Source organism: Echinops telfairi, unplaced genomic scaffold, assembly GCF_000313985.2.
Source record: "Echinops telfairi isolate 266 unplaced genomic scaffold, ASM31398v2 ScPeMD7_22;HRSCAF=79, whole genome shotgun sequence".
NCBI lineage: Eukaryota > Metazoa > Chordata > Mammalia > Afrosoricida > Tenrecidae > Echinops > Echinops telfairi.
The window spans coordinates 6,713,052-6,735,428 of record NW_022103919.1 but is presented as its reverse complement, the minus strand read 5'-3'; the positions used below and the strand labels follow the sequence as shown (position 1 = coordinate 6,735,428).

At 51.6% G+C, this 22,377-nt stretch overlaps 1 protein-coding gene across 7 annotated transcripts in view; it reads left to right on the top strand.

Moving 5' to 3' along the window:
* Window positions 1-22,377, top strand: part of RAPGEF1 (Rap guanine nucleotide exchange factor 1) — a 136,090-nt gene that overhangs the window by 96,088 nt on the left and 17,625 nt on the right. For 2 of the 7 annotated variants that reach the window (XM_045288550.1, XM_045288553.1), the window contains 7 exons: window positions 124-326; window positions 1,885-2,043; window positions 14,412-14,684; window positions 15,472-15,564; window positions 17,345-17,433; window positions 20,245-20,356; window positions 22,249-22,324. In XM_045288550.1, the coding sequence (XP_045144485.1) occupies window positions 124-326; window positions 1,885-2,043; window positions 14,412-14,684; window positions 15,472-15,564; window positions 17,345-17,433; window positions 20,245-20,356; window positions 22,249-22,324 (1,005 nt within the window). The remainder of the gene's footprint in view (window positions 1-123; window positions 327-1,884; window positions 2,044-14,411; window positions 14,685-15,471; window positions 15,565-17,344; window positions 17,434-20,244; window positions 20,357-22,248; window positions 22,325-22,377) is intronic. The other 5 variants (XM_004713241.2, XM_045288555.1, XM_045288551.1 and 2 more) reach the window with 4 other exon arrangements.

Sequence of the window (22,377 nt, the reverse complement as noted above, 5' to 3'; positions counted from 1 at the left end):
GGGGAATTACAAGGTCAGGGTGTGATTCTCTCTCCTAGCAAGGCTTTAAGGCCTTGGCCTGTACATCTGCATCCCCATGCAGCCCAGGGCTGCCACTCACCTGCCACCTCCTCTGTGTCACAGTGCTGGCCTACATGCAGCTGCTCGAGGACTACTCAGAGCCCCAGCCCTCCATGTTCTACCAGACGCCGCAGAACGAGCACATCTACCAGCAGAAGAACAAGCACCTCATGGAGGTGTATGGCTTCAACGACTCCTTCAGCAGTGGAGACTCCGGCCAGGAGCTGGCCCCACCCCCTGCCCTGCCCCCCAAGCAAAGGCAGCTGGTAAGCGACCTTTCATCCTCGTCTGCCCTTTGTGATCAGAATCTCCATCCCAGCAGGTTTCTAGGAACTATATTATGGCGCCTGCCCCTCGACTGGGCAGGCCTTACTGTTTTCTGCCATGTTGGGGCCCTGGCGTACCTACTCCCACCCTGGTGTCAGTGGGGGCACGCCTGCTTTTCCACAGCAGCCTGATGCAGCTGGGCCTGGCTTGTACTCAAAATATTGGCTTTCTCTGCAGACCGTCTCTTGTGTTTTTCCTCTCTTCTTTGGCTTTCACATAGACCTCCCAGAAAGGGGGACTTTATCAGAGCACAGGGCACTGTCTGTATCCAGGCCATCTGTGGACTCCATTTACATACGGGCCTCCTGCTATAGAGTGACTTATAGTCCAGCACTGGCCTGGCCACCCCAGTTGAGACAAGCTCCATTGAAGCAGGGTGGCTTGACACAGAGCACTTTGTGTTTCAGGCCCAGTCTCTTTATCCTTCTCTACAAAAACAGTTCCCAGGTTCGGACCTTGGTATGCACCCTGAAGTAAGGCTCAGCTGTGGCATGATGGAAGTGTGCACCAGGACCAGGCAGGTTAGGTAGCTCAGGGAGGCCTGTTGCTTGCCTCTGAGCCCTTATTTCCAATCTTTGCTGCCGGTTGACGACCCCAGTAGACACCAGCCAGTGTTTTAGAATGGCAGCCTAGATGCAGCCATGCTCTGGAGGGAGGAGTACGCCCCCGAGGGGTGTCTCTGACTTCCTCAGAGCTGGATGTGCTTTTAGCTTGCGTGCTGGCCAGCCGGGTAGAGTACGAGCAGGGACGCGCAGGCTAGCAGGGCCGTCGCTTGTCCATTGCAAAAGGATGTGAAAGGGCTGCCCTGATTTTCCTTAGAGGCCACGAACTCGGCTTATACGTAAGTATATACGGTACTCAAAGCCCAGAGCTAGAAGTGGGAGCCAAGGCCAGCGCTCCCTCAGCGTGTGGCCTGGTATGCACTGTGAGGGCTGCGGTATCCCCTCTCAGAGGCAGATAGATGTGGGGGCAGCCCTACTGTACTCTTCTCTGGTAGCTTGTGCACTGTTCTACGCACAGTTCTAAGTGCTTCATCCTACCCAGGCCTACCCAGGAGCTGCCACTGTGGCACCAGGTCACAGGTGAAGAACTGGGTAATGCCCAAGGCCAATTCGCTCATAGATGGCGGAGCCCAGATCCTAGCCCAGGCAGCCTGACTCCCAGCCTGTCACCACAGGAGAGGAGCTCAGAACCCTAAAGAGGTGGCACAACCAGGACTCAAACCTGGGTCTGCATGGCTCCAAGCCTGTTTCTAATGGACACCACATCACCCGTAGGAAAGTCAACTTTTGCAACCTTTCCCGAGGGAGAGAGGGAAAGTACCCTTTTGTTCAGTTACATATTTCGTTTTGAGCCCTGAACTCATGAGCCAAAGAGCTGCCCCTCTCCACAATGGCCCTGGGCAGCCTCCGTTGCCATCATATGATGGATATATGCCTGACTTTTCTCTGCTTTTCTCCCTTCTGCCCTGTCCTCTCTCTTCTCCCTTCTGTCCAGCAGGCCTCCTATGCTGCTGCTTCCCTCTCCTCTGTCTCCTACTGTGTCCAGCAAACTAAAGTGACCTTCACGCCCGAGGACGGCAGTGCCACTCAGGGCATCAGTGTGTCCGTCTCTAACTCCTTTCTCAGCCGGCACGGCAACTTACCTGTGCCCTCGGTGAGTCGCGCCCAGCCACTCTTTACTCGCAAACGTGTGTACGTGACCATTCATTTGCACCTGCACGTCCCGGTGGTGTGTGCCACTCCTTGCTGGTTCTGTCCTTCCATGGGATCCCTGCGCCTGAGTGGGAAAGGACATAAGTGGTGGGTTTTCTGTGGCCTTAAGGATGAATGGTGTGGATGATCTTAGGGGGAAGGATGGAGAGATGGGTTTCAGAGCATTGTCATTGTGACCTAAGCTGGCGGAGTTGTCTTTTTATTCTGATCCCACAAGCTCAGGCCTGCAGTGCCCTACATTTAAAGGGGAAGACGCCACAACATTTAAGTTAAGGCTGTGCGGGGCAAGTTAACAGGTAGACGGAAGTCTGTGTTTGAGGGCTGTATCTTTCGTTGTTGCTACATAACAAATCACCTGAAAAAACCACAATGTATTATTGGCCAGGACCAGGGTTTCAAACCCATTTGACTGACCCCTGCTGCATGCTTGCCTTGCCACGCCAGCATATCTGGAGTGAAAAGGCGAATTCTCAACAGGGGGTGGAACTAAACTGCCCTGTGGAGGAAGTCCTTTACTAAGTGTAGTTGCACTGATCTGATCCCGGGGCAGCTAACTTGGCCCTGAAGGGACAGTTGGACCGATTTGGCTGTGATGCACTGTGGTCTGTCAACCTCCACCAGTCAGGCTAGCCCCAGCTTGCCCACATGGCAGCCAGCAGGGCTCCAAGCAACAAAGGAAAGTGTGCACAGCGTTGACACGTAGGTTCAGAGTTGGCACCATGTCACTTTGCCTCGCAGCCTCTCCTTAGGTCACAAGGCCAGCCCAGATTTAGGGAATGGCAAGGAGGCTCCGCCTCTGCATGGGTGCTGGCTGCTCAGTCACATTACAATGGATGGAAGAAGGGGAAGAGTTGCAACCAGTGTTTCTATGCAGTGTGTGTCTAAGGTTGCAGTGGTTCTCAACCTTCCTAATGCCACAACCCTTTAATGCAGTTCCTCATGTGGTGGTGACCCCCAACCATACAATTATTTTCGTTGCTACTTCATAACTGTCATTTTGCTACTGTTGTGAATCGGGCGACCCCTATGAAAGGTTCTTTCAACCCCCAGAGGGGTTGCGACCCAGGTTGAGAACCACCGGCTTAGGGGCTAGTAGCCTTTAGGAGGCAAAGTGTTGGTCCATGCTCTCATGAACTAGACTTCACCTCCAGGAACCTGAAGCAGCCACCATTCTTCCTGCAGTCTGTTCACATGAAACTGAGCAGCAGTGGGAAGAATTTTGGAAAAGACCTGAGTTCAGAACCCACTTAAAATCCGTTTGCCCTTGGGGATAGTCATTTCTCCTCCCCAGGATTTCTGTCCTTTGGGATTGTATTTTCCCTGCCTCAGAGGGTGATTGGGAGGATTCTGTGAAATAACAGGAAATGTTCAAGCATATAGTAAGCTTAGGAAGTATATTATTATTGTCCTTGCTTTTCGTTACTTTAGTAATAAGAGTTCTAGTTGGATTCTAGCCTTGGCTCTACTTTTAATCCATTGCATACTTGCTCGGATGTAGAGCTTGACCTATGTGGGCTTTTCTCCCTGCCCACCTTTCCAGCAGAGGCCTGGGGGTGCTGTGGATGAATTGTTGGGCTAGTAGCACGTGGTTGGTGCTTTGAACCCACCAGCAGGAGAAAGATGAGGCAGTGTGCTTCCCTGAAGACTTGCCAGCTCAGGAGCCCCATGGAGCCGTTCTCCACTGCCCTGCAGGGTCACTGTGCATTGGAATCCACTCACTGGCAGGGAACTTGTGGATTTGCCCTTCTCTAAATGATGCAGTCGAATCAAATGACTTTTAAAGACTTCTCCAAACCCAGGTTCCCCGTTTGATTTTGCTCGTCTGGAAGCCCCCAGTGCCCTGGGTTAAGACAGCCCTGCCTGTTGTGAAGACATTGGATATGTTGTAGCCCTTAGCAAACCTGCAAGTGCTCTAGAGAGGTTAAAAGACCATCCCCCTGCCCGCAAGCCCAGTTGTACACACATGATCTGTTTCCCGGGCAAGCACCTCTGACAAGCTCTTTTCACAAATCTTATACAACGCAGCCCTGACTATTTCCCCATCTCGGTGAGCTGACAGTCTGCTGCGTTATCCCCAGAGTGTCTGTAATCTTCCTTTAGAGCAGTTCGGGACAGGAGGCCTAGGAATGACCTAGGTGGTTCACCACCAAATGAAAGACAATTTGAGGACAGTTTGGGTATTAGCATCACGGTTTGTGTTCATCCAGGGGCATAGGAGCATCTTGAGATCATTTGTTTGCATCTAGACCTTCCCAAACTTACTTGGCCTAGTGCCTCCTTTGGGGGGGGGGGGGGGCGGCGGGATTACTCAGCGCCACTCTCCCCACCTCGGGGCAGTAGCACCTACTTTGGGAAACACTGGTCTAGAATATTGCATGCTAAGATGAGGTCGTAGAAGTAATCTATTTTTTTTAATTTACAATTATTTTTTATTATTATTTGTGTGTGTGTTATTGTGTGAAGTGAACTTGTTGGTCGCAAGACTCCAAGTGCATTTCAGTGTCACTCTCCTCCTTTGTCCTTTCAGCCACTCGGACCACTGTGTAGGTTTGAGGGCTAAAATAGAGGGGTACTCTATTTTAAACACAGGAACACAAGTGTTTGGAATAGTTGGCATCTGATAGGTTGAAGCCCCATGAAAATTATTTGGTGTGTCGTGCCAATATACCCATCACCCAGTCCCTGCTTCCATTCTGAAGGAGATGAAACCTAAGCCGAGGCCTTTGGATTGGTGTCAGAGTGGCCCTTTATTCCTAAATGTCTTTCCATTGTTCTGGGCCTGTGCCACTGATCCAGCATGGGATTCCAGAGGAGGGCCATTCAGGAAGTCAGCAGTTGTCAACTCCAGACACTTGACAGGGTTCTTGATACATCTACTGAAAAATGTTACCATTGCAAACCTTTTGTCAAGCAATTCACCTGCACTGAGCAATTGCAATTGACCTGGGCTCAGGAGAAGTTGCCCTTGTTCACTCTTCCTGGGAGCCAAGGGGTCAGTTTTATTCAATAAGCATGGGGCATCTCCAATGCATGAGTCAAGTTGCAAGAGCTATCCAGAGATGGGTAAGACATTGCCTCCTCCCTGAGAAGTGTTTCCAGTTCCATAGGCAAAAGAAAGCAGGCATAAAGAGACTTGTGTTAACAGCAAGGCATGAGGAACAGCTTACCAACTACAAGTCAATAGACACCCCATTGGGTCTGGTAGGGAGTCAAGAAGAGTTTCATGGAGGAAATGGAGGTTGGGCTGAAGGACAGTTGGATGTCAGCAAGGAAAGTAGGATCGAGATACTCCAAACAGAGAAAATTACCTGTTGAGTTGGGGCTGGAAAACCCAGCCTGTGTTCTAGAAGGTCGCCCTGAATATGAACACTCCAGAATGGAAGCCATGGGAGACCATAATCCGCCCTTCTGCTGCCTCTCCAGGACTTCCCGCTCTCACTTCTGCCAGCCCCTGGGCCTTAGCTGAAGCCCCCTGCTTCCCCAGCAGCCCTCATCAGCACTGGCCAGGCTTCCACACAGTCCCCACCCCAGTCCCCACCCGGCAGAGTGGTCCCTAGGCACTTCCCTGCCCCTCCTCTCCCTGGCGCTACATAAGCATCCCTCAGCGCAGCCTCTTCAGGCTTCCCTGCATCTGTGCTACTCTCGCCTTCAGTGAAAGGAGCAGCTCCCGGTCCCCGGCTTCCTTTCTTCCCAGCATGTGCCATGATCCCACTGACTTGCATATCCACACAGACATGCACCCGAACTCTGTCATGTGGTCTTTGGGAGCAGTTTGACAGAGGAAAAGGTCTTTGGGGAAATGAGTGGGTGAGTGGGGTGGGGAACTGACTCTCCAGCCCTCGTAGAGACAGCCGTGCTGGGTGAGTGGTCTGACATGACCATGGGGCCCCTGTTCCTGTCCCTGGGCAGGAGCTTTCCCCGCTCTTGTACCCACCCGCAGGGCTGCCTGCCTTGCTTACATTGCAGCCCAAGAGGAGCCCACTCCCCTAGGCCCCCTTCTACCTCTCCTCTGGCTCTCATCCCTCCAGCCCTTTCCACCCTCAACACTTGGATTTCCATATCCTGGCTCCTTTTCAGATCCCTTCTCTGGCTTATAGATTCTCAGTTTCTATACTCTGGTCGCATGAATCTTGAAAGTTTTATACTTGAGTCCATATTGACTTTGACCTAGACCGAGATTTTGAGTTCTCTCAGTAGTCATTAGGATTGCCAGTGTCCTTCAGGTATTGCGAAGATGATGCTAGAAAAACCTTTCGCCACCCACTTTTCCCCCCAGCCCCCCTCAAATAATTTAATCCACTTCTTTGTACCTCCTTATAACTGCAATTATGGATGTCTCCTATCAGCAAGATACGCCCCGCATGCCTGCTAGAACTCGGTGTGTGTAATCCTTCACCCTTTAGCATCGTAGCTTTCAGAATAACTTCCAGAGAAGTAAACTGCCAGCAGCCCCAGATCTGGGGAAGCAGTTCTACGGAGATGACCATGAGAGCTGCCTTTTATTTTGTTTGGTGTTGTCATGTTTAGGGTGAGAAAACTAAGTGTGTGTAAGCTCGAGGCCTTACATTAAAAAGAAACAAAGAAGAGTGGGGGAAGGGCTGTAGAGCAGCTGCTAGGCCCTTCTGAGGGAAAGAGCAGGTTTCTGAGATTTTGGACCAGGTTTGTGTGCATCAGCACGGATCGACCTCACAGAAGGCATGCCCATGCTGTGGGGCAGCTGGCCCCCTCTTTGAGACACATGGTGGGCTCCTTAAGTTCTCCTCGGGCATCTGTTTCCAAGCTGCTTTTGCCTCCCTCTCTCCTTCCTTCCCTCCCTAGTTCTACTCTCCCTCCTTCCCTCAGTCTCCTAGCCAAGAGTCATCCTTGAGAGCCAACTGAGCAGCAATCACAACAAGAGTGGCCATAGTGACTAGTTGAAAGGCATCTCAGGAAAGGAAAAAGATGAGTGGGAAGGAGAGAGAATGGAAAGAAAAGAGAAAGAGGCTGGTAAGAGGCATGGAAGAGGGGGCTGCTTGGTGTCCAGAAAGGTGCCTGTGCTCCTGTTGGAAAAAATAGGTTCCTACCTCCTAGTTTCCGCCCCTCCTCCAGATGTCAGCTTATCTTTATCAGAGCTAAAGCCTAAACCCTACTGAGCTGACAGGGAAAGGAGTGGCAAGGACGGGCTGAAACTCCCTGGGCCAGGGGCAGGGGCTCCTCCACACTGCCTCCCTCCCTGAGGAGCTTTGCTTCCCGGGCCTGCTCTTCTCTTCCCCCGGCTGCTTTCCCGGGGGTTCCCTTGCTCGGTCAGTGTCAAGGCTGCTTTCTCTTTGGGGGAAAATGAGTACACTGCTGCTGTTGGCTCCCACTGTTGGGAAGCCTCTCTAGGGCTGCTCCACCCTTTGCGTGGTCCTCATTAGCCTAGTGGGGTTCATGTATTATGTGGGTGTTGCATATTATTTGAAGTCTTTGACTCCTAAACTCTTCTCCATTGTGTTAGACTTAACAGCAAAATGTAGTCTACTGTCCAAACCCACTCGCTCTGGACTCAGTGGGGTGATGAATTCTGTTCCCTACTACCCTAACAACTTAAGGGCACTACCCACGTCTGTTGACCTTGGACTTCCTTGTTTGCAAGCTATTAGTCTCCTCTTCATGGGCTTGCACTCTATGACTCTGTGATTCAGCGGTTTAAAGAAGGAGAAAGCAGAATAGAGAAGTTAAGTCATTAGCCTGTAGTAATCTTAAGCTAAAGTCACCATTAAAATCCAGATCCTCGTCATGAAAAACATAGTTAGATCGATATTTATGAACAGTTTAGTTACCAAATAATTATTGAGATCTGCCAAAGCTAGATAAAGATGGGCCCAGAGGCTGGAGGCGAAGAGACATGTTCTTGTCCTTGGTCACCTGAAGCACTACCCAGAGCAGAGCAGCTATTGGCTCTAGACAAGTTTCTAAGAACCAGTATCAATTAGAGTCCCTGTCAGGATGTCTACATCCAAACTGCATAGAAATAGTCCTATCAGATCTGTAAGCCTGAATTTGAACCCTTTTAGTTGATGCTATGAAGTCACATGTTGACTGCACAGAGCGCCCTAAGATGTGTGGGAGGTTTTCATAAGAACATAATTAGCCATGTGGCATCATTGGTCAAAACTGTAGGATTTTCTAAAAAGATCTTGTGATTCGGGTTGCAAAAATTTGTTACAGGGAAAGGAACTTAAGACATCTATTCACCCATCTTGTTACCTAAAATTCTCTCAGACAAAGATTTTTGGTTTTGGATATCCTTTGTTCTTAGCATTTTCAAAGGGTTTCCAAAAATAACTTCGACTAAGAAGTGTATTAAGAAGGGGAAAGGATATTTTTTTACCTAAACATGCTGCAGATGTTGGCTTTCTTTGCTCAGATGAATGAGATCTCATCCTCACACAGTCTCACCGTGTGCCTCTCCGTGCCACAGCAAAGAGACAGCAGCCTCACAGTGAGGGCTCAGTGCCGATCCTCGCTCACCGCCCGCCGCCAGGCACTGGGGATTCATCTTCTCACAGATGTGAAATGTAGTTACGGTTATAAACTAACACGGAAGCATCACAGAAGCCTACCCAAAGGATCATTTATTTGGTCCAGGAAGGAGAGAAAAGACAAAGCCAGAATTCGCCCTTCCAGCTTGTCAATTTAGAAACACAGAATGTCACCAAGAGCCCCTCCTGGGGACGTAGGATTGATCACGTCCCAGCCCCTAATGTAATTGGTTTGGGCCCTGCAGTCCAGGACACCCGCTCTGCACACAGACCCAGTGTTGAGCTGAGCTTCCCAAACCTCGCTCCCAAAGCTGTTTCCCATGAGCACGTTTTCTCACAAATGACGGATAAAATGTAAGCCCCAAACCAGCTGTCTACGGCTTTTATCGGCTTTGCCAAGTAGTGTCCAAAAACACTGAAGTCATAAGCCTGGCTGGAGCCAAGATTGTTCAGTAAGAGTCAATCTCTGATAACTTCTGTAGTTCCCAAATGCTTACCCACAACAGGAAGGAAGGCCATTCATGGAAAGGATCACATTTCCCTGTAATTAGGAGAGTTGAAAGTTCACCAAGGTTTGGAGCTCAAGCCACTATGGAGTAGTAGCCCTTTGGGTCAAGGTCCTATAGTTGGTGGCTTTAGCCATCAGTGGCTAACAATGAAAGTGCCTTCTGTGCCAGATCTCCCACTACACACACGTACATCTCCCCACTGCATACACCCACCCCCTCACCAGACGTCTTCCTGAAAATCAAGAGAATTAAATGAAATGTCTGTTATATCGATGAATCTGGTTTTTTTTCTCCCCGTTTAAAAATCTGCTGCCCTAATTCCCAGCCAGCACCACACAGGGCCCCTCCCTTGTCATTTTCCATTCCAGGGTGATGATGCCGAGAAAGTGCCATCTAAAACTGGTGTGCCTGACCAGATGCTAGTCTAGGCTTTGTTCTTCAGCGAGTGCCACACACTGACTGCTATGAGGGCATCAGTTTCCATCCAAAGGGCAGGTGCTGGGTTCTGCACACTGGCAAGGCGAGGCTCTCCGTGTCTGCACTCTGGTCGATGCACAGCCCACTGCTTCCCAGGGTTGTATGTCCAGCACTTAGTGGTGCTTGGTGGGTGACACAAAACACTCTCCTTTAGAGATCAAGACCAAGAGAGCAAGCCAACAGAGCTAGTAGGACCAAGTCCTGCTGAGCTGTGGTGGCCCTGTAGGTGAGAGCCTGTCCCATTCCCAGAATGCAGCTCATTTGTTCAGAAAGCATGCACCCGTCTCTTACCAACTGTGCATTATTAGGTGTATGGCTGGCCCTCCCAGCCTGTATCATCATCACTGTAACAAGGATCATAACAGCACTTTGTGTCGATTGAAGTACGTGATCCCTGCAAAGCCCCCAGCCCCGCATGCATCTGACCAGCAGTAAGCACTCAGTAGGAGCTGGCCTGTGTTGACTGCTTGTGTGACATCCAGGGCTGACCTTAGGTGGCGACCAGCCCTCACCTCTCACTGCACCCTTTTGGGGACCTGGCATTCCCAGTCCTTCTGGAGAAATGTGCAGTTCCCCAGACAGGCAGCCCCTCCTGTTTATTTATTTATTTACTTTTAAAACTCAGCTCAAACAGCCTTACTTTGGCTATAAATAACTACCTGCTGCAGCGAGTACAAAGCCAGGCACCAGCCAGATCTGAAAATAAACTCCTTGCTGTGATGAAGTGGTGTTTCTGTTGAATGGGCAGCCCTGCCTTTCTCCTGCCCACTCCCCACCCCCGCCCCTGGAGCCAACACCACGGGAAAGGGCTGGAACTAATTCTTTGGGGGCATCCGTAGAGACCAGGCCTTGTGGACAATAGTATGATAATGAGCTGAGGAGAGGGCTCCAGTGGCCTTTCTTGTGAGGAAAGAGCACTCACTGAGCTTCCCCACCCCCTGGAAGGTACACTCAGGGGTTGGCCCTGGTCCCAGTGTGAGTGCATAGCTTGAATACAGGAGCTGCTGGCTGGGTCTGGAGAGGGAGGGAGGGGAAGGGCGGGGCAGCCAAGACCCTTTGTCCAAGAGCTGTGTTATCCGGAACCTCCTTCCTTTCTCCAGGGGAGGCTGCCTCTCTCCTTAGCTCACACCCCTGTTGATCTCTGACCCTAGTCTTGCGCTGTGCACGTGAGCCTGAGCAGTGAGTGACACTTGTCAGTTACCCTGCCACATTAAAGAATTACAACGCTCCCATGTCCCAGGCAAAGGAGCCAGTGGGGCAATGGTTACATTTTTTTAAAAGCAAATTGCAAGGTCAGCAGTTCAAAACCACCAACCCACTCACTCTTTGGGAGAACGGTGAGACTTGGACTTCCGGAAAGAGTTGCAGTCTTGTAAAGACTGAGAGCCTCAGAAACCTACGGCAGTTCTACCCTAACCTCTGGGGTTGCTATGAGTCGGAATTCACTCGATGTCCCAGGCAGCATTCTAGGCAAATAGTAATGGACTTCAATCCTAAGAATTTCTCCATTCAGCAAATATGGAGCAGGCCTCTGTTAAGAGCCAAGTCCTGCCTGGGCCCTGAGTGCTACTGGTCCAGAGTAGTCCCTAGACTGTATGTTGGTGGGCAAATGAGACCAGCTGATGTAGGTAGGTAGTCTCAGGAAGGACTCACCCTGAGTTAGTTCACGGAGTCCATTGGAGAAGTCCTATCACTTCCAGCTGTTTCAAGATAAACTGGAAGCTCAAGAGCTCGCCCAAGGGCACACAGGGAAGGGGGAAGATCTGAGCCCAAGTCAGTCTAGGAACATGCCATCTTAACAGCCATACTGTACCACCACCCAGAAAAGACACCCATGGGGTCCAAGTCCCCTCTCCTCAAGTTGTGAAGTCAAAATCTATTTAAAAAGCCATCTGGCCGGTAGGGAGATAGCTCTCAAATGGAATATTTGTGATTATGGTAGGTGTGTGTTTGTGTGTATACGTACATACATACATACCTACACACGTCAGGTGCTAAAGAATTATTACAGGGCATGCTAAGTGCTGTGTAAGTTCACAGTGGTGGGAGGAGGGGCTAGGCTCAGCGGAGGGGGGGTAAGGAAGATAGTGTCCCACAAAAAGCACTGCCACGGAGTCTATTCTGATTCGTCATAACCCTACAGGGCAGAGTAGAACCACTCCCTACGGTTTTCCAGGCTATAAACCTTTACAGCAGCGGTTCTCAACCTGTGCGACCCTTCCACAGGGGTCGCCCGATTCATGACAATTATGAAGTAACAACGAAAATAACTTTATGGTTGGGGGTCACCACCACATGAGGAATTGTATGAAAGGGTCTCGGCGCTAGGAAAGTTGAGAGGCACTGCTTTACAGCAACAGACAGCCTCATCTTTGGCCCTCGGAGCAGCTGGTAAGTTGAGCAGGCCTCCTCGGGGTTAGTAGCCAGAGCATGACCTACTACACCCCAGGGCTCCTGCAGACCATGTCTGGACTCCAGAGAGAGCTGGCATTTCATATGAATCTGGGCCAGGCGGGCATGAATAGAGGGCAAGAATGAGGTGGCTTCCTGGGCAAGGAGAACGTATCAGTTAGCAAATGTCATGGCCAAGCCTGGCCTGGGAGTAGGGAATGAGGTCTGAGACCCTGAGCCATTAACAGAAGCAGGATGATGGGAGTTCTCGGCATTCCCTCTAAGGCCCACACGACGTCCAGCCCCCCTCCCGCCAGTGCACTCCACTCACTGCCTTCTCAGTGAGCCTCCAGCCAATGAAAGCCGTGCTACAGGTGAGCATTCTGCAGAGGTGAAGCGGAGAACCCCAAAGTTAAACAAAATGTGGAGCCTGCCTCTCGAGGGCCCACAAGGCCATCAGATGTGAGCGCCGCAGGCCTCTGGGTGATGCAGTGCTGAGCCAGAGATGTCTCGCTGAGCTTTTCTGGAAAACAGGAATGTCGGTGGTTGGAGCTTAATTTCTAGCAGGTGTCAAGGCATCTGGTGCTGGTAGGTCAGCAGTACGTGTCCCAAATTATGGTACATCCACCAATTCATTTGACTGTCTACTGGGCTTAGCCATGAGGACCTTGTAAGGTGGTGGGGGGCGTGAAATGTATAAGAGCAAGTATAAGACCGAGTAGTTACCTGGGGTATAAACGTCATGGACCAGACAGAGCAACAGCCACTGGGACCCCCAAGAAGGAGCGAGCCTCGGCATCACCAAGAAGGGGCGGGCTGAGAGCTTTGGCTCTGCTCAGCACTGTCAAGAAGGGGCTGCCATTGCCGGCCCAGCTGGATGGCGGCCTAGCGCTGTGGCAGGGCTCTCATCAGGTTAAAAGATATCTTCCTCCCTTCTTGTTTCCATGGAATCTGCACATCCTGCACAACAGCAAGTGCTGGGACAGTTGGGTGTGCACTTGTGCACAATTTGTTGGGTTGGTCTGGAGTCAAGTTCCAGTGTCCACCATGGGCAAGTGAGCCCAGCGAGGGCTTCAGACAGGGCCCATGCAGGGCTCTGATCCTATTTCCTAGCAATGGTTTACAATGGACTGGCAGGCCTTTCACAGAACATGATGTACTATCAGATCCCATCATGGCGGCCAGGGGGACTAGAGCCCCTTGTCTGTCACCCCTCCAGGGTAGAGCAAGCCTAGGCCCAATCAACTCTCCAAAATATAAGAAGCCATGACGGCTTTGTTGTCATTTCCCTGACCTCGATTTTGCCTCTTTGGTGAGAATTTGGAGGAGTCGAGTCTTATGGTTCCCAGCTAGCATCAGAAATGTTTGAAAACTCATTAGTTAAAATAAGAAAAATTGAGATGGGAAGGGGCCTAAACTCATAAAAATCATTGGCGCTTGGGTAGCACAGGTCTGCCAACCAGTTTTTTAGAAGCCTGTGTGCTTCCCTCCCACAAGGTTCTGCAGTAGCTTACAATATTTGATAAAGATTGCAGTGTTTGACGTTAAAGGGAGAAAACCAAAGAACTTGATCTAAAAGATTCAAAATGAGTAAATATAAACAGGTCACTGGCTAACACCAAAACCAAACGCACTGCCATCAAATTGATGCCGGCTCATAGTGACCCTATAGTACAGAGTAGAACTGCCCCTGTGGGTTCTCGTTATGAGAGTAGAAAGCCCCATCTTTCTCCCAAGGAGAAGCTGATGGTTTCAAACAACGGATCTTCCAATTAGCAGCCAAACAGGTAACCACTATGGCACCAGGGCTCCTGTCAGGTAGCTATTCACTTTCAACTTAATCATAAGATTCCTAAAAGAGCAAGAAGACCAGGGCTGGATCAAGTTCTTTTTCTGACAAAGCAGAGTATATGTTCCGTATACAATACATACAGAAGGTGCCCTGGTGGTGCTGTCATATAAGCATTATACTGCGAACTTCAAAGTTGGTGGTTCAAACCCACCAGCCACTGCACAAGAAAAGGGTGAGGCTATCTGCTCCCTCCCACAAAGATTCACAGCCTCAGAAACTCTGACTGTGAGTCCGAATCAACTCGATGGCAATGGGTTGGATGGGTTTCGTGCAATAAATGTGGGGGGGGGTGGATTAGGGAGCCACTCTCCACACTCTACCTTTGAGGTACCAGGGCCAGCACTGGCTAGGACTAGGTCCTTCTCCAGAGGGAAGAAGCAGCCAGGTAGGGTGGGAGGGGGCTTCAGGGCTCACTGGGCCACAAGGAGGGGGAGTTGTTTGGCATGATCCCTTGGTAGGGTCACTGTAAACAATGTCACTGCTCCACCACAGCTAATCTAATCACTTCTTCTTTTGTCTGTCTGTTTTCTTCCCATCTCGTGTGTGTGCGTGCGTGCGTGCCACCTTGAATCTGTAGTATAAATCTGTGTTTAGGTCCTTCTCCCAGGATTTCGTGCCTCACAACCAAGCTTCCGTTCCACCTTTCCTTCCGTCTACCTCCTCTTCCTCTCCACATTTCCCGCCTGTCCACCAGTCTCAGAGCTCTGACTTAGTGGTGCCAGCTGTAGCCAGCCCGCCTTCCAACACCGTGGACGGGCCCCTTTCATCCTGTCAGGAGAACAGCTTTCACGGGAACACTGTCTGCCTTCCTCCTGAAACCTCTTTCACTGACTCGCCCCAGACGCCTTCGGTGAGAACTCAAAAACCAACAACGCACCTTCACATGGTTTAAACAGCAGCGTCACTGTTCTTGGAAGACACCTGTCCTCTGTCCCCCTCGTGGCAGTCATGAGCTCATTTCAGCCTGCAGGGAAGGCCCAAAGGAAAAGTAGCCGTTGAACCTTCCCTACCGAGCTCCCAGCAAACTTGGAGTCTGATACATTAGGGGCAGATGAACTGGTAACCATTTGGAGACAGTTATGGTGAGATAGAAAACACAAAATTCTCCTGTTTGTATAAAAAAAGGCCTTTGAAAGTGGCAGAGAGTTTCCCAAGGAAATTGCATAGTGAGTTGCATGTGGTACCAATGATCCAAGGCCTGCTTCCCAGCCTGTTAACTTGCCAGTAGGATTTCATCCCTGCAGAGGAACACCTCACTTGCAGGTGGAGGTGGACGCTTAGGTGGGCAGAGACACATAGCAGACAGGGTCTGGCTTTGCAGGGTGCAGAGCGACTTTGCTGTGCTACCACTTGCTTTCTCAGACCTTTGTCACCATCTCCCATGGCACCGCAGGATAGACACACTGTGCCTTACTGTGCTGTCCCTGGAGGCTTGGATGGGCCTCAAGGTCTTTGGAGAAGAGCCAGCAGGAAACTCGAGCCCCTCTAGAGTAGAGGCAACTCTGCTCTCTGGAGCTGTAAGCCCCTATATAGGAGTGTCTGGGTTGGGGCCAGCCCTCTGGCTGCCCTCTCAGAGCCTTGAGGACCGAGGAGCGGACCTGTCACATGAGCGTTTCCTCTCACCCCGTCTCCCCTAGAGTGAAAGCGCCAGTGAGGACACTGGTGAGGGTGAATATGTCAATCTGTACTCCTCTGGCCAGCGCAGCAAGGAGCACCCTCACTCTCGAGGAGTAAGTAGCCCTCGGCAGGAGGGCACGGCCTCATCATCCAGCGCTGCCCGCCTCCCTTGTGCATGTGGCCTGGTTGCCATTGGGCCCCTGGTCTCTTGTACCTGCTTTCTGTTTGGCTGAGCAGCCCAGCCACGAGCAGCCCAGCTCCCGCGCCCTGTAGGAAGCCAGCTCCCCTCCGCAGGGAAAGAACTTGCTTCCTGGTGGTCTTCCCTTTGCTTCTGCTTCAGTGTGTGTAGTTGGCAGGATGGGCCTTCTGGAAACCTACAAGGAGCAGCCATGGCCATGTCCCCAGCTCTCCCTCTAGGATTTCTCTCCTTCCCAGTGTCCAGTGCTGGGCTCCATCGTGCACCCCTCGCCCAGAGTGAGGAGCTTCAAACCTTCCCACACCTCATTTCCTGTTCCTCCTCAGCCCCCTCCATCACTCGTATAGAATTGCTTCCAAACTTAGCCCCTGCCGTGTTTATGCATCCATCCCTCATGAGAGTGAAGAAGTAAATATTTGACATCCTCCTCCTCGTTGTATTGTTGTGCTACCTCCGACCTTCCACAGTTCTGTTGAACTGTTCACGCTGCAGGCCTTACTGCCGTGAAGCATGAGCAGGTTCCAAAGCTGCAAAAAACACCCTCCACCACCAGCTTGAATGGAACACGTTGCTTGAAGGGGAGCTGCCACGGGACCTCAAGCCTCCGCAAGGGCCCAGTCTTTGAGACCAGAACCACATCCATTAAGACTGCCATAGCAGGGTCCGCATAAGCCCCTTGATGTCTACATCACAGACTCGACACCAGACCGTGGCAATTGTGACACACTGAGGAATTTTCCCTCCAGTGGGGTGTCCCCCAACTGGTGGGGAGCTGAGCCAGCTTTCCCATCACCTGTAGGGACCTGCGCCCCAGCATCACCCAGTTCAGCCCCAGTGCCATAGAGTCCCCAACCAGGCACACTTCCCATGCTTCCCCTCTACAGGAGACTAATTACAGCACTGCCTTTGTCTTTGCCGCAAGTGCTCGCCATTGACAGTGTCCCATGTATTCCTGCTGCCCCCGTTCTCCTTTTCTGCCGTGGGGGCACACCAGAGGTGTGGGGGCCGTGGGGTCACTGAGCAGCATCAGCCCAGAGTCCTGAGAGCAAGTGAGACCGAGCAGAGGGAGTCTGTACGCATGCACTGGAACTTGTGAGACTTTTAACTGGTAGCTGGCTCAAGGGGGGTCTTGAATTGCTATGGCTCACTCAGCATGACAGTACTGAAAACTGAACTTGAACTCAAACGTCAGCAAAGTTTTACTGCATGACAGCAGCACAGGTTAAGGCAGAGTCTTTGGAACTAACTCAAGGTTCAAGTCCAGGCTCTGCCACTTACCAGCGATGTGGTCCTGGGCAGGACCTACTCTCAACCTCTGTGCCCTTGTGTGTGAGTGGGAGTGAGGGCAAGGCCTTTGTAAGAGTCAGATGCGGGTGTACCTGCCTGAGCTTCAGTCAGGTAGCAGTTCTTGTGACAGCCCTCCCTACCCCAGGAGGTGGTCAAGCAGGCTTCCTCCAGGTTGTAGCTGACATCGAGATCAGTAGTGGCCCCTTTCTCTCTCTGCAAAGACAAGATGCTCGTGTTAAGAGGTCCTTGTGTCTGCTGTGCATTTATCCACATTCATCACGTGCACTTGTTCACATCTCCAGTTGAGCCCTAGAAAGTGGCACTCAGGAGTCATTTGCAAGCAGGAATGCTAGGAAGGCAGGGCCAGCCCAGCATGGGCGCCTGTCAGAATCCACACACTCTTGTTTCAGGAATCGCCAACTGTGAGAGACGGGCACCCCAAAGAGTCGTCCTCAGTGGGCAGCACATCTGGGAAGGAACAGCGAGCCAGCGGTGAAAGGTAGGTGGGAACCCTCCGTACCATGGCCTCTCAGAGCAGCAGGCCCTCCAGTGAGGACTACCTGTGCCGCCTCGGCCCCCAGGGGGCCGGCCTGGTCCGGATTCTCAAAATAATACACACCCAAGGCAGAAAACATGGACAGGACAAATCACTGACCACCCCCCCAGGCCTTCATCCTTCATGGTTGTATGTAGTCTGCCATTACTCCCGAGGACCTCCCAGTACACGTGCACATGCCAAGCCAGCCTTCCTCAGACTCTGCAAAGGTGAAGTGCAATGAGGGAGTGTAAAAGTCCCCTGCCCCACTGATTTCTTGGGCAGGTTCTTAGATATGTGTGTAGTCTCTAAGGAGCTCTAGTGGCGTCGTGAGTTATGAGTTGGGCGCGGACCACGAGATCAGCAGTTGGAAACCCCCGGCTGCTCTTGTAAAGATGTGCAGCCTCGGAAACCCACAGGGGCACTTCTCCTCTGTCCTGGAGGGTCACTCTGAGTGAGAGTCAACTCGATGGCAGTGAGTAGCGGGTGTTGACGCATCCTAGTTCTAAACCACCTGCAAGTCAGTTACAGGGATTGTGACACTTTGACCCGAAATAGTTCAGCTTGCCTCTTTTCTAAAAGTATATTTAATCCTTCCTAGTTACAAAGTCACAATCCGATGACCAAACCTAAAACATGATCGCGTGACAGCCCTCTCCACCCAGAAGGTGGTCGAGCAGGCTTCCTCCAAGTTGTAGCTGAAGCACGATCAGTAGTGGCCCCTTTCTCTCTTGCTTGGCTCTCGAAGAAAATAAATGTCTCCAGCTCCTCTCAGATGGACTCCATGTTCCAGTTCTCCCAAAGCACCTGGCATGGCTAGCTTAGTCTTTTGCCTAAAGAGCAACCGAGAACAATGTGCTTTAAAAAATTAAATAAATAAATAAAAGAACAGTGTGTTGCTTTTAGTTGTTATGTCTGTTCCTTATGATGTTTTCTCAACATTTGCAGAAGCCACACCTTACTGGGTTTAGGGTTCTTTGCTGCCATCGAGTCGATTCTGACTCATAGCAACCCTACAGGACAGAGTCGAACTGTCCCAGTGGGTTTCATAGATTGTAATTTTTTATGGAGTACAGCACATCTTTCTCCCTGGGAAGGGCTGGTGGAGTTGAACTGTTGACCTTACAGTTAGCAGGCTAACACATAACCCACTACGCCACCAGGGCTCCCCAGGTTTAAATATAAGTAGTCGTTTTTCACAATATGCCATTACTGAATAGAATATGCAGCATCACCAAGTCTGCCCCCTAACTACCTGCAGTAGCTTTAGCTACCTCTGTAACCCTGGCTGCACTCCGCAGAGCCAGGCAGTGTCTGTGAGAGCTGAGTCAGGTCTAAGCACCATCAGTAGAAAAGGGGGCAAAAGTAGCAGGGGAAAGGCAAAGAAAAGGGGGATCATTTTCATGAGACCCTCTTGAGGCCCTCTCTGGAGCCTTCCACATGAATCTGCCCTGCCCGAGGTTTTCCCAAGTCTAAAGCGAAGACTGGTAGGTATCCTGTGCTTCACACACAGTGGCCAAGGTCTGCGTGAGCCAAGCAAAAGCAGCGAGTTCGCTCCCATCTTCTTTGGGCTCAAAAGTGGAATTTTCAGAGTTGCAGCTGGTCCTCATGAAGAAGCAGAAGGGTAGATACATCGGCTTGTTAGAAACAACTGCTGAGGGTGCACCCTCTCCCCGCGAGGCTGAGCCCCAGGCCCCCATGGACAAGATGTGTGGCAGGATGGATCATCCCAGGGCGAAGATAGTTCTGCCCAGGCCTGTCAGTGTTCTTTGTGTCGGATGACCAGGGTTGTATATGTGGCCTGCTTCTACAGAGCTAATCAGTGCCATAGGATCCTAAGAATGCATAGGATGATAGGCAGCCAGAGAGAAAAGGTCTCTGAATCAGCATCAGCTCGGGGGCAGTGAGCGTGGGAGGTGGTTTTTGGGACAGGAGACCAGAAGGAACCTTGGTGGTACTGTGCTTTAGGCATTTGGTTATCCACCCCCCACTCCTAGGGAGAAAGATGAGGCTGGCTAGTGCCACAAAGATTTACAGTCGCTGAGACCCCTTACAGCAGTGGTTCTCAACCTGTGGGTCACGACCTCTTTGGGGTCGATCGACCCTTTTACAGGGGTCGCCCGATTCATAACAGTTGCAAAATTACAGTTATGAAGTGGCAACGAAAATAATTGTATGGTTGGGGGTCACTACAGCCTGAGGAAGGTTGAGAACCGCTGCCTTACAGGCTTGCTATGTTTCCACATCAGCTTGATGGCAGTGGGTTTGTTTGAAGTTGCTTTTAGTTGGGTTTGGAGGGGAGGGGGGGTTAGTTTTTTAGGAGAAAAAGCAAGGTACCAATTCAAACTTCCACTCTATGCCCTAGAATGCCCCAGGCTAGGCAGCCTCCCCACATGCTTCCGTTTTCCACAGTGTTTGACACCCCGTGGTACAGTGGGCCTTGGCAAAGAATGGTTTGACAGCATCACTTTGCTAAGTAACTTGCTCAATGGAAGCTTCTTGGCCTCCTGCTTTAATCCCTTCACTTACAGATGGCACATGCAGAGTAGAAAATGCCCCCAGTCACAGAGCTGGCTGGCAGCTGAGTTAGAAACCCGCTCTCCCTCTGGCTCTGTCCTGCTGTGATGGGTTGGGAGGCATGTCTGTGCTTCAGATTTTAGCTGCAAGTCAGGGAGCCAGAGAAGCTCTGCTCAGATCTCAGACATATTGTCTCCATGTAGGAGCCCAGCAGGGTCCCACTCTGACACTTGCAACCCAAACCACTTTTCCTTCCAGGACACCCACGTCACCAGATGCCCTGGAGGTCACTCAGTCAGAGGAGGAAGTGGACGAGCTGTCCCTGATTGACCACAATGAAATTATGGCAAGGTTGACACTCAAGCAAGAGGTAAGGACTCAACAGGTTCTGATTTTATGGCCCCTGGCCCCATGGAGTGGGGGCGTGGAGAGTGTGGAGGAAAACGGGACCTGGAAGTGGGCCACACAGAACAAACCCAGTGCTCCCAGGAGGCGCACCCGAGCGGTGGCTCCTCGTTACTGACCCAATGCCAGGAGCATCGGGGCTATAAAGAGATGATTGGGCCATTGGAGGAATCCAAGGACATGTGCTGCCTCTTCTCCTCAGGCTACTAAGAGTGGCACTGGGCAAGTTACGTGACTCGTCCAAAGCCTCACGTGGTGGGAGTCTTGGGGTCATTATGAGAACATATCCATGTAAAGTGTTCAGTACACAGCCTGCCTGTGGCACACCCTCACGGAACACAGTGCATTGTTATATTACTAAAGTAATGCCCTACAAGTTCAGCATGGGAGACACAATGCATTTAAGACAATTCAGGCGTGGATGCAGCGTTTTGCCCCTTCTGGGCCTTGAACCAAGAGCTGCACTGGGAAAAGCCATCCCCAAACCCGCCACCATCAGAGAGGGCTGCCTGACAGCCTATGGTCTTCCTTCTGCCACGAGACTGCAGACAGAGGGACGCTTCACGAAACAGCCGGGGCCACCCCTGGGGAAGTGGCTGTGCTGCTGGACCCCACTTCCATCACACACACGCACATGGGCAGGTGGGTTGAGCCAGCCCCACTATGCAGAGAACACTCAGGGAGGAGCTGACCCTCACCGAATGGGCAGGGGCTGTTGGGCACTGACCTCCTCTCCTTAGAAGTGATGTTCCAGCCCCTGCTGGAAATCCAAGATGCTTTTAGAAACACAGACACTCACGTGGGTCACTACTACTACCCTGGCCAGCCAGGAAGGGGCAGCCTCGCCCTTGGGAACTTGCGGGGGTGTACTCTTGACAGAAATTGGACTGCTTGGGCCTCATAGTCATGAACCATACCCCATCCAAGGTGGTCAGAGGGCCCTGAACCAGTCTGGTGGTTCTAATCTGCAGTAGTGTACGTCTCCCTCTCACGCCAACTGTTGCCTTGGTGTTCCATGTCCGGTTTAAGTGACCCTGTGGCTGTGAATGCTGGGGCACCATCAGGGCCTGATCTGATGGTCTCCCTGGCCCAGATGCTTTGTCTCGGTCCTGTGTAAACCAAACACCCCGTGCCAGGGGCAAGTGTGTCTCCCAGAGCACACGCTGCACACACAAGGGGGCTGGCAGGAGTTGGATACCATTGCTTCGAATGACAGCGCAAAAGCCAGGCTGGGTGGTCGGTGCTTCTCTGTGTGCCCGGCTGCCAACTCCCTTAACTCCAGGCCGGTTGACAAGTTCATACCTCTGTCTGCCTCCACTGAAAGGAGGACTTCCCCCTCTCTTGGCAGGCAGTGGTCAGTGATCACACGAGGAGTGTCGGCTGTAGTTGTAATCCTCTCTTGAAGAACCCCGTGGAAGAGTCCATGATAGTTACAAGTGACTGCTCCCCACCCTGGGAAGCAGGGATTTAGATGGAGGGCAACATGCTGCAATTGTAGGATCATGAATATAATATGGAATGGTCTTGCTTTTTCCACAGTCATCCTGGGGGCAGGGGCTAGGGGGGGCGGGGCGGGGAGGACCCACAGGTCCCACCATCCCCATATGAGGGAACGTCTCCTCTCTGCCCCCTGGACTGGTGAGCCGGGAAAGGTCGAATGGCACCACTTCCCCTGAGCCTCTCAGCCCTCAGAGGCATGATGTGTGCTTGGTGCCCACATTGTCTGGGCAGCTCAGGCTTGTCCATTGCCCAGTCATCCTGGGAAGGGAATCGGGGGGCCTTGTCAGCACACTTGTTGATCGAGCTGGCCCTGTGCTGTGTTCTGCCTCACAGCCACCTCTCCTGTGTTTTTTACAGGGCGATGATGGACCGGATGTCCGTGGAGGGTCTGGGGACATCTTGCTGGTCCATGCGACTGAGACGGACAGGAAAGGTACAGCAGCCCTCATCAGAGTGGCCTTTGGTCTGTGGTCATAGAGGCCCACC